This window comes from Apus apus, chromosome 4 (genome assembly GCF_020740795.1).
Source record: "Apus apus isolate bApuApu2 chromosome 4, bApuApu2.pri.cur, whole genome shotgun sequence".
Taxonomy (NCBI): Eukaryota; Metazoa; Chordata; class Aves; order Apodiformes; family Apodidae; genus Apus; species Apus apus.
In genome coordinates, this window is record NC_067285.1 from 106,961,613 (window position 1) to 106,972,779 (window position 11,167).

At 50.3% G+C, this 11,167-nt stretch overlaps 1 protein-coding gene across 6 annotated transcripts in view; it reads right to left on the minus strand.

The window, feature by feature from the left end:
* Positions 1–10,843, minus strand: part of FGFR3 (fibroblast growth factor receptor 3) — a 56,998-nt gene extending 46,155 nt beyond the window's left edge. For all 6 annotated transcript variants that reach the window (XM_051618001.1, XM_051618000.1, XM_051617999.1 and 3 more), the window contains exons 1-2: positions 10,744–10,843; positions 10,298–10,520 (exon numbers count right to left, since the gene is read on the minus strand). In XM_051618001.1, coding sequence (XP_051473961.1) covers positions 10,298–10,472 — 175 coding nt within the window. In that variant the 5' untranslated portion in view covers positions 10,473–10,520; positions 10,744–10,843. The remainder of the gene's footprint in view (positions 1–10,297; positions 10,521–10,743) is intronic.
* Positions 10,844–11,167: the final 324 nt, after the last annotated feature.

An 11,167-nucleotide genomic window follows, 5' to 3' on the forward strand; every position in this document is an offset into this window, starting at 1 on the left:
ATTTCATTTGCTATGCACTGTGAGGAGGGAGGCATGGGGAGAAAACCTCCACTTCAAACATTTATACAGATTTTCGAAGCACCTGAGGAGGTTTCAGGCCTTTTTTGCCAGGACTAGCACATTCCATCCACAAGATGACCATGTTCTGAGCGCGTGGATGGCTCCTGGCAGGAACCATTTCCATCATGTGGGGTCACCAGATCCAGCACAGATGGGCAGGAACCCACCACTGAAACCAGAGGAGCAGGTACCAACCTGCCCCTTTTGGCCCCTGCACCGAGCGAGATGGGGCAAAGGGACAGTCATGCTGTCCCACACCCTATCCTCCCATGATTTCTGTCCCTCCATTAAGCCTTACCCAACAGAGAAGCCCATTGCTTTCTCAAATCCCAAGGTGCCAACACTCCTATGCATAAAAATGAGGCAGAAATCTCATTCCCTTACTAAATAATACACAGGTTGAAGTCCCAGTACAACCCAATAAAGTTATTTTCCTTTTTGTCTGGACAGATCTTTAAGCATTTCTTCAAAGGGAAGGTTTCAGGCTTCTGTTTCCAATACTTCCTTCTCCAACAAATGGCAAAACTAACTCAACCACTGGCCAAAAGAAAATTAAGTGTGACCCTTGTCTCCCTACTCTGAGGGTTCCCATTTGCTCCTGCAGTGCTCTGCTCTACCTAAAATAAGGGTAAGAGAAGGCGCCACTGTCAAGGTGTCCCCCTCCAAAGTACTCAAGGTGAAAGACACCTTGAGTGTCTGTAACATCTTATTGACACTGTATTTATTGAAACTCCAGAGTATTTACTGTATTCATATTGTATCCCAGTTAGGATGAGAGCCGGCAGTACAGGAAGGTGGCTTTACCCAGTATCTTCAAGGCTAGTATTAGCACCTCCTACTAGCAGCATATACTCTTGTTCTCAAGCCAGGGAAATCAAGAGCCTGGAAAGCCTGAAACTTATTTTTATGCTTAATTACAGATTTGAAGTGCCTGACACCAGGCCCCCACTCATTATGCCTTTGACACTGATGCCTTTGGGCCAAGCTGGGATAAATGTTTTACACTCAGTCATCACTCACTATGTTCACGAGTGTTTAACTCAGAAGAAGGTGGGTGATGGATTTGTAGCAACTTTGGGCAGGGATGCAGAGAGGACACCATCTGCCGTTTCTTCCTTCTTTTTTTCTTTCTGTAATTAATCAGTTTGCAAATTGGGAGGCAGAGTTTTCTCACAGTCTCCTCTCTCCATCACCCCTGCGAAGAAGCGAAGGCTGAGGACATGTCAGGGTGGCTGCATGGTCCAAGTGCTGCCCATGGAGCATGAAGCAGCATTAGGGCAGGTCCGTGGGAGCACTGGGCTTCCAGCCCTGTGGCTCATCCCACCCAGGGGCCTCCTGGGACCCAAACCAATGCACAAGAGAGGCTTTCTGAGTTTTCCCTGGAAAAAAAAAATACATAATGCTTTCATGGAAAGCTGTGAAATCATGCATAAAACAGCAGTTCAATGTATTTTTTATTTTATTTTTTTTCCAATTGCATTCAGGGGCAGTTCATCCTTTACACAGTAAATACCAGCTAATTTATGCACCTTCATTTACCAACCCCCCCTACTTCTGCATGAATCCCCAGCCTATTAACATAACTATTTAAACTGGACATGTTTTCTTAAACATTCTTCTTCTTTCATAAACTGCCAAGTGACAGTTGTTTACTGTCAACAAGCCTGGGTACTCCAGGACAGGGAGAAATATGCCCTTTCAAAAGGCAGACATATCAGCTACCAAAGGAAGATTAAAATCTGGTGTTTTCTCTTCTCTCTCCCCAAAAATGCTTTATTTGTACAGATACGCATGATATAGATCAGGAGAGAGAGTACTATGCCTAATTCCAATCATTCTTTTAATTAAAGGCAGGCTCACGGAGGATTTATCTTCCGTTGCACATGCTGGTTGTCAGGGCACACTCTTAGCTCCCTAATCTTCCCTTTGCAACTGGTTTTTCCCCTTCACTTTTAGCCCCGATACCCCCAACTCCCAAAGCACATCCCGAGAAATCAGCAGCCTCATCTCACACAGACCCTGCTACCGGCTTGAAACAAAAACGCTTGCCTGGAGGAATCCGTACAGACGCTAAAAAAAAGGTGAAATAAAAATCAAATAATCGGTTAGTTCAGGACCTACAGTCTCCAAAACAAGCCGCTGAAATGTTTCGCTGGGAGGGAATTTCTTGTGCGTGAAAGAGGGAGAGACGAGAAAAAAAGAAAACAAACAACAACAAAACCCAACAAACAAACCTGTCCTCTGAGAAAACTCTTTTTTCCCCTGTTCTGGCTGCCCACGGAGTGCCCGGAGAGCTCCTCCCCGGGCTCCTGTCCCCGCAAAAGCATCCCCGGAGCTCCCGGCCCGGCCCCGCCCGGACCCCCGCGGGGGATTATTAACACTTTCCCCGGCGCATTGTCCGGCTGGCAGATCACGGCTAATGGGGGCTAATGCCGCCGGACACCGATACGATGGGGATGAGCTGGGGCGGGAGGGGATGGATGTGCGGCCGCCGCTCGGCTCCACGCGAGACTGGCGGGGGTCCCGGGTGGGCAGTGGGGCCGGGGGGCCGGTGGGGCGGCTGTCACCGCGGCCGCCGGTGGTCGCGTTCGGGCTGCGACGCTGCCGCCGGCTTGTGTCAAAGCTGGAGTTAGAAACAGCGAGATGGGAAGAAGCGAAGGTCTGTGCTCCAGCAGGAGCGGGAGGTCACGGATCGGCCCCATGAAGCGGCGCCGGGTACCTCCCCATCCCCCCAAACCGCGGGGCCCTTTCACCCGCCCAGTTTCCTCTGCTTGTTAAAATGTTTGGGTCATTAGAAAACTTGCCAAACAATCCCTGCTTATGCTAAATAGCTGCTCCCACCACGATCTGTGAAGGGCTTCAGCCTGCTCCCTTGGAAATCAATGGGGGCTTTTTTGCTCAGGATTCAATAGGCGCAAGATCAGGACCTCATTATTATTTTTACAGGGCTACAAGCAGCAGAGAACAGCAAAACTCCCAAACAAAGCAACAACCTTCCAAACCGGGAGCCAAACTTGCCCTGAAGGATCTTTACAGGCTCTGCCAAGCATCAAAAGGAAAAATCCAGTTAGTTCTTTGACAGGGAAAGTGTAAGATTGATAAAGGTTGGTCTCATCATCCAGATACAGGAACATCTCTTATAGCTCCCTGCACCCCCCCCCCAAGCCTCCACAGATGCATACATTGCCTTCCCTAGGGAGAGTGAATAAGAGGGGATGAGTTGTCTCTTTGGGGTGATGCACATTACCTTGCAGCAGCCCATGGGGCCCAGAGCAGAAACACCCTCAGAGCTTCCCCCTGCTCTCCTTCATCCCACACCACAATAAACCTCACCAGTAAGTCCCTCTGCAGAGCCACCACCAGCAACACAGGGGACCAGACAGCTCTTGGGACATGGGTCCTGCTATGGCAGCCACATCTGCACCCCATCTCACAAATGTCAGGTGCTGCCTGCATTTTGTGAGAGCAGGCTCAGGGATGCTCTCATCCTCAGCACCCTCCTCTGAGCTCTACTACAGTCAAGTTTTCACCTTCTCGCCTGTTACTCTGCATTGCTCCTCTCTTGGCATCAGCAAGAGCTCACCTACGCACCTGAGAGCCACCACAGGGTTTGGCCCCCAAGCAATACCCAGCTATTTTGCTGACTCCTCTACACCCAACTAGCCCCAGGTCAACTTCAAAATGGTTCAACTCCATTTTACTCCCTTACCATTGGGTACTAGCCCAATCCTTATAACCTGGCTGTGATATGGTCTCCAAAGCTTCCTTGGTTTAACTCCTGAAATGCTGCAGTGAGATTCCCTGAGAACAGCACAAGGTAGTTTGGTGCAACAAAGGCACAACTACAAAACACTCCACTTTGGGGGGCAAAGGTATTAAATGAAGATAACCTGACAAATACTTTCATCAGCTGCCAAACAGCAGGGGCAGGGAAGCCACCCTCATGGGTCTCTGGCATGTCACAGTGCACCACGATCACCTGGTACTTTCTTCCCCTAAAATTCTTAAACTAAGGGATGTAGAGATGCCTGGGCTCCTTGGGTGGAAAGGAAAAGAAGGGGGGGGGGGGAAACAACACAAACAAAACTAATCAACATGCTGCCACGTGTCAGCTTGACATTTTCAGGTGGTTCAGCAGCAAACAGCACACACCCTGGGTGCAAACACCAGCGCTGGGGTCCTTGTGCTGAAGAGTGCCCGGAGAGGAGTGCCCTCAGCACGCCCCGCAGCCTGCCGAGCTGAGCTCTGCTTGCTCCTTGATTGCATCCTTTCCTCACCCGAAAACTTGGAACCCATCTCACTTCTGAGTCATTAATACTTTTTAACCCCTCGCAACCTGCAGAAATGGCACAGCCCCAAAATCTCACAGATGCTAAACGTGTAAGCACATGGTAATTGTTTTGCATACAGTGATAAAGAAATCTCGTTCCAAGTTTTAATATAACCTTTCTATTTAACCAACTCTTTATCTTCCCCTGCTTTCTGGATTTGAGAAAGTAAGGCCAGCACACAAAACCGAGCCCTCCCCCCACAACAAATACCGCACCTTTTTTAGATGAATACATTTGAAACTGAAGCAGTTACTGGAGAAATGTTTTCTTACTTGACTGTGCTGCTTCTCTTCAAAAAGCAGCTTTGCTTCATTGTAGAACGTCAGTGTCCCAGCAAAACCAAACCAAAACAAAAACATCAAACCAAACTATTTATCTGGCTAGCCCCTATCCACCTGAACACGACAACCCCCAGATAGCCTACCAGAATAATAGGGCAGGTTTATGCCTGATCACCTTTCACATTTTAACTACTAAGTTTACCAAAGGTTTTACTCAGCTCGTATCTCACAGTTCTTGTTTGCTTTTGATATTATGGAAACTTCCTGGTCATTCAAGCCAAGGAGCAGATACTTTAGGGGTAAGCGCACCAGGAATACCTCATTCACCACAGGAATAAAAGCCCTTCTTCACACAACCAGGGCTCTAAATCATATCTACGGCACTTGGCAACCTGAGCCATGAGCGTATCGGAAAGGGGGCACCACGACAGTCAGCTCTACTTCAGAGAAAAAGTACATTATTTTTTTTACAAGATCACCAGATGAACAGTCAAAAGAAGGGCAAATGGGAAACTGATAAGCTATGTAGAAGGCCAAGAAAAAAACCTGCAGTGTAAGAAGGTATTTTAAGGCACTTTCAGTATCATCTTTAGACATGGTTTTAGCCCAGCGTTTGCATAGGGGGTGCTCTTGGATTTACTCCTCCTCGCAGCACAGAGTGCCTGCTTTCATGCACTGTGAATGGCTTTGCTGAACCACAGTCCCTTTTGCTGAAAAAAAACCCCAAACAAAACATTACGTATGGCAAATTTTTACCAAGCCACCATCCTGTCTGCCATCCACCCTGACACACAGAGGAGAGTAAGTTTCATTAACGAACCAGTATTAAAAGAGATGAAGTGACGAACACTGGAACAGCTACAGCAAACTACACTATCAAAGGGCTTGGAGGATGCCGAGTCAGTGATCAATTTCAAACTGGTAGGTTTGGTTTTTTGAAGGGTCAGAAAAAAGGAAGAAACAGGTATGAAGAGCCAGAAAAACCCCCAGGGCACATGAAAACTTACAAGCATGTAGCACACTAGTAAAAACAGAAGTCTATTCAAACAGGGTAGCAAAATAAAGTCAGTTTAATTGACCAGCTGTATATATCAGGCCCAGCCTTGCTGGGGAAAAGTCACCAAACTGGGGAGGGCATTTCACCTCTATTTTTAGTAGAAACATCTGAATTTGTAATATTGCTGCTGGGTCTACCCCACATACACTAAAAACTGCCTAAACCTAAACTATGAAGACAGCACAACCACTTCACCTATTTTGGAGCCTGAGGGCTCACACCCAGGCTTCTGCACTGGATCCTACACACTTCAATGATCAGCCAGAAAAACCTACCAGCAGGCCATGCCCTAACCTTAGCTGAAATTCAGGTTCAGCTAACGCCTTCAGTCACAGCTCTGCATGCCAGCCAGCAGATCACTGTCAGAAACAACTTGGTCAAATGCTTTTGTAAGCTGGACATGTTATTAGTTGCTCAAGAGACTGGGCTGATTCCCCGCCTTTTAGGGTCTCTAAGCGAAACAGCAAACGTACGCAGTAAGTTTTCGGGGAGGACAGCTGTCTAAGCATACAGTTGGATATCAAAGTTCACTTCTATTGACCATATTTAAGAGGATAACATTTGTTTCCCAGGCTCATAGAGAGGGAGAAAAATAAATCCTCCTCCAACTTCATGCAACATTTTAGCTTTGCCCAGGCAGCAGACTGGGTCCCACTGTATGGAAACAGTCCAGGTTCAGCATGGATGCAGCAATCAACTCTTTTAGTGCTTGCCTAGCTTCAAAAGCCATGCTGAGGCAGACTCAGGACAGGTGCACTTTCCTGAACAGCACTGAAGATTTGTTGAAGGGAGTCGTAAAAGTTAACATGCTGGTGAGAGTGGCTTAATTTAATTGCATTATTTAATTAACAGAGCAACACTTTGCTACACAATTTTCAGATTTACTTTCATTACATCCCCTACTCAGCGGTTTGTTAATGAAGTCTTAATTAAAAGAAAAAAAAACCCTCAGACTTAATTGGAGTGACCCTTGTCAATACACGTAGAAGACGTGATGTTACCCAACAAGTACTGAGTACATTAATGAGTCTGTCTCTGCACTGGAACAGACTTTCTAGTTCACTCTTTCCTAGGAAAGAAACAGATTAAAAAAATAAAATAAAATCCCTCTTATTTCATCATCCTCTTATTTAACTACTCAGTAAAATATGACAGTCTCAACACTAAAGACTTAATTAGCTTTTAGTTGCTGCTGTTAATGAGAACAAATGGATCAACTTTTAATATCAAAACTGTATTGCTCATAGCTGCCTGCTGAATGTAAAACATTTCTGATCTCAGGCACAAAGTGGGAAGCACCATCAACATATAAGAGACTCTTTTTAGCGGATTTTCACATGCAAACCCCAAGGTCGGCTCCAGGAATGGTTGGTGCCATTTGGCACTCACTTTAATATCCTTATAATTTCAAGGGAAACTTTGAAAGTCTCAGATTCACAAGGCAAAACGACGCAGACCACCGTACCCTCCACCTTGGACCCTCCACTGGGCAGCTGCACAAGCCTAGGTTGCCATCAGCTGCATGAACTCAAACATCTCAGCCAGTGCATCACCACTTCCTTCCAAGCAGAAAGCTCACAGGAACTGGTACATACCCCACCATTCAACTTCAACAATATCCCGAAATGCCACCTTTTCTGTTCTTTTGGCTTGAAAACTGCCTGTGCTGTGGCTCTGGGTGACACTTCGACTCCAGTGCTGCACAAGGAAACTTCAGTTCTTGCTCCTGGGAGAGCTCTCCCCTTCCCGCACAAACCTGCTCAAACGTTACCAGTCTCTGAAATGCTCTTTCAACACACATAGACAGCTTTAGCAGCTAACTAGTGCAATTCAAATCCTAAGAAGCCCAGAATTTCCCTTTTTCAAGTATACTGAAAGCAGACAGACACGTACACACCAGCTAGAGGAGACAGGTCAGTTATCAGAAGTTTTTAAAAGCGAAACACTGTCGTTTCAGTGGGTCTGATCTCTAAGAAAACAGTCAGCGTTACTTGACATTCACAAATCGTACGAAGTAATATCTTTATCTGAATACTAATGCAAATTGGACGGGCTTTTTTATATTGATGTCTATTCTGTGGCTGCTGAATAGAGTGACCGCATGCTCAAGGCTGCAAAGGAGTTCACTGACCTCCCTAATCATCTCTGTCATAGCCCCTGAATGACATACACATTCAATCCTGCCTCGCCTCTCTACTTTCATTCATAAAAAAAAAAAGGGGGGGGGGGGGAAAGGGGGGAAATTTGACATTGTTCTTCCTGCAGCAGCCCCAGAGAAAGGCAGTGAAGAGAAACTCAGCCCACATGAGGCCCCTGGTGTTTTTAGTTTAGCTTCTATTCAGCAACAGCCCCGCCATCTGCCTCCTTCCTGCCAACAGCCGAACACCTCCCTGCGGAGATGTTAAAACCTGCAACCCCTCCACCTCCGCTAATAGCAAGTATTCATATTAGCAAACATACACATACCTCGAGAATGCCTCCCTTCAATGTGTGTTTTATGTAGCTGAGTATAGGCACAAAGCAGTAGCTGTTACAGCCTTCACAGCCCCGTGTGGAGAATTAGATCACTGGGGAAAAATCCTTCCAAGCCCCTTTATGGAAAATAAGGCCTTGGACTGTAAATGCAAAGCCCAGCGAACAACAACCCTCAGTAATGAGCCAATACCCCATGGCCCATTTGACTAGGAGAAAGAATTTGCTTTTTACCATTCAATTCAAAACGACTGAAAAAGTAAAATGTGTTTTTACTTGGCTCTGAAGGTTTATATTCTTTACAGTTTCTTTTGCACAACCTTTTCCCCGCAGGTCGGACGGGCAGCGGGTGCGCTGGCTTTGGCAGGGAGCTGGGCAAGCAGCGCCGGCTTCAGGCTTCCACATGCACGTGGTCGGTGGTGGGAAGAGCCACCGGCATCGCCAAGCCCCCCCTGCCCTCACAGCGACGGGACAACCCTCGGAGACGTGTCTGGGTGTTGGGGTTAACCTGAGCCCTCGGCTCAGGGCCCAATCCTGCTCCTAAGGAGCGCAGGGAGGGTTGACAGTGACACCTTCGCTTTGGAGAAAGCTGACAGAGCAGTAAGAGCGCCTGTCCTGAAGATTTCCACTGGAGCCCCTGTAATCCCAACCTACCGCTCCGCTCACAAACGGAGGGGTGTTTCCCTCAGTGTCACCTCCGAGTATGCCACTTGTTACAGTGCAAACAGCATCATCGCCTTAACGTGCAAAGGTGTCTTAGAGCACGGGAAGGGTTTAGCACCGCTTGACCACATCATCACCACCAAGCTACCGGCGGCAAGCATGGGTGGAAACCCAGGGGACCACCGAGCCACTGAGGTTGCTCTCCATCCCTGTGGACTCAGCTGTCCCCGAAATAACAAAGACGTACTTCAGCCTAAAACGCAGAGAACTGAGGACACTTCCTTTCTGCGACTTTCCCTCCCTGTGACCAGCACAAGCTGCTCGCATCCTCCTGCACACCGACCTCATCTGCTCTGACCAAGTCCCTGAGACGTTGCCCCATAAATCAATTCTTTTGGCTGTGAAAAATGAGCCAAACGAGTTACACTAAGAATCTGGTGTTTTATTAGGACTTTCTTGAAAACAAAACCAACCCCCCGTGTGATTTATAGCTTTAACCAAAAGGGGTATGAAAGTAATGCCCCCACCCCCCAGCCTCCACGAAGCCCATTTATTCCCCTGTCACTTTTTTGGCAAACAGGCTTCAAACCCTTTCCTGAACAATGGAAACTTTCTGCCGGGTACATGCAATCCCGAAGTCGGGGGGCTGCAAGGGGGCTCCCTTCCATTAAAGAGCTTTGAAAAATAAACAGGGACTCAGGTAGCAGCTGAGGCGTATCAGAGAGACACGACGTTTCAAGCCCGCCGTTTATTATTTTTTTTTAAGCAGCTTTTGTCCAACGTGTTAACTTTTTTTCACTTGTAACAGCAGTACTGCCACTCGAGGAGAGATCCTTACTGCCTTCCCCGAAATGCTGTTCCGTTCTCAGAACAGCCGTAGTTATTGAGCTGCGATCCAGCGTCTGCGCACCCGGAGCTGTCGCATCTCCAGTTTTGCTCCCAAAATGCGGATAAAACTGACCCTTCTTTACTTCCCCCCCAACCCCGAACACACACAGTCGGAGCACTTCAGATGTGCGCAGGAGATGCGCGCCACGAATCCATGGAGGGCATCTTCCCGTCCCCAACTGCACTTTCAAAGGCAGCCACGGGTCGAACCCGGAGTGTTGCGTGTAATGCCATCGCTGGGATAGGACTCCTGGGGCGCAGGAATCGTTTTTAAAACAGCGTTTCCCCCTCACGGGCGCCTCTGCGGCTTGGCAGAGCCGCGGCAAGAGCAGGATCACCCCGGCCCGGCTGCCACCTCCCCGGTGCCACGTTCCTAACTCCCGCTCCGCAGACGGCTCCGGGCGGTCTCCATCCGCCCCCCTTCCACTCTCCGAGCAACGGGGGTGCTCACAGCGCTAAACCCGGCCCCCCCACAGCAGCCGATTCCCCCCCTCACCGCCCCATCCAACAGCGCGGAGCACGTGTGCGCGGCCGCGCAGCCTTACCTGCCGGCTGCCCGCCGCTCCTCTCGGCCGCCGCGCCGCCGCCCCGCCGCCCCGCCGGTATCCCGCCGACGGCCGCCGCCAGGCACAGGCACCAGACGGAGCCCCAGGCCGCCCGCATGTCTCCGGCACGGCGCCGGGGCAGCGCGGCCGCGGCCGCACCGCCCGCCTCAGACATCTCCCGGCCGCATCCTGCCGCCGCTCACCGCTCCGCTCCGCCGCCGCGCTGCCGGGAGAGGGAGAGAGGCGCTCAGGGGGAGGAGGAGGAGACCTCCCGCCCCTGGTGCAGGCACGGAGAAGAAAAAGGCAAAACCAATAATAATAACGATGGTGATGAAAAATAAAAAGGAAAAACAGTGGCAAAAAGGGAGGAAAAAAGTGGTGGGGGAAAGAAAAAAGAGCAAGAAGACGCGCCCAGCCCGGGCGCTGAGGGGCGGCGGGGCGCCTACCTGCGCAAGCCCCGCGGCTGGCCGCGCACCGAGCATGGAGGGAGGGAGCGAGCGCGCCCGCGGAGCCTCCGCCGCCGCCCGCCCTTCGCCGCGGCTCTCCTACGTCTGCTCTGCCCGGCGCGGGCGCGGAGCGGGGCGGCAGCGATGTCCCCGCCCGCCGGGCCGAGCCGCCCGCCCCGCTCCGCACCGCACCGCCCCTCCCCGCCCCGCCCCGCCGCGGGGGGCCGCGCCCGCCGCCCGCCCCGCGCAGCTCCGCGCCCGGCCCCCGGGGTGCGCGGGGGGGAGGTCGGCGCCCGGGGGGACGGGGGCGGCCGGTGCCGCTGGGGGCAGGCGGTGGCTCCCGCCAAGTCCTTGGGGTGGAGCTGGACCCTTTTCCCGTACGGATGAGATTAAAGTTGGCTCAGAACCCCACGGCAGCGCTCCC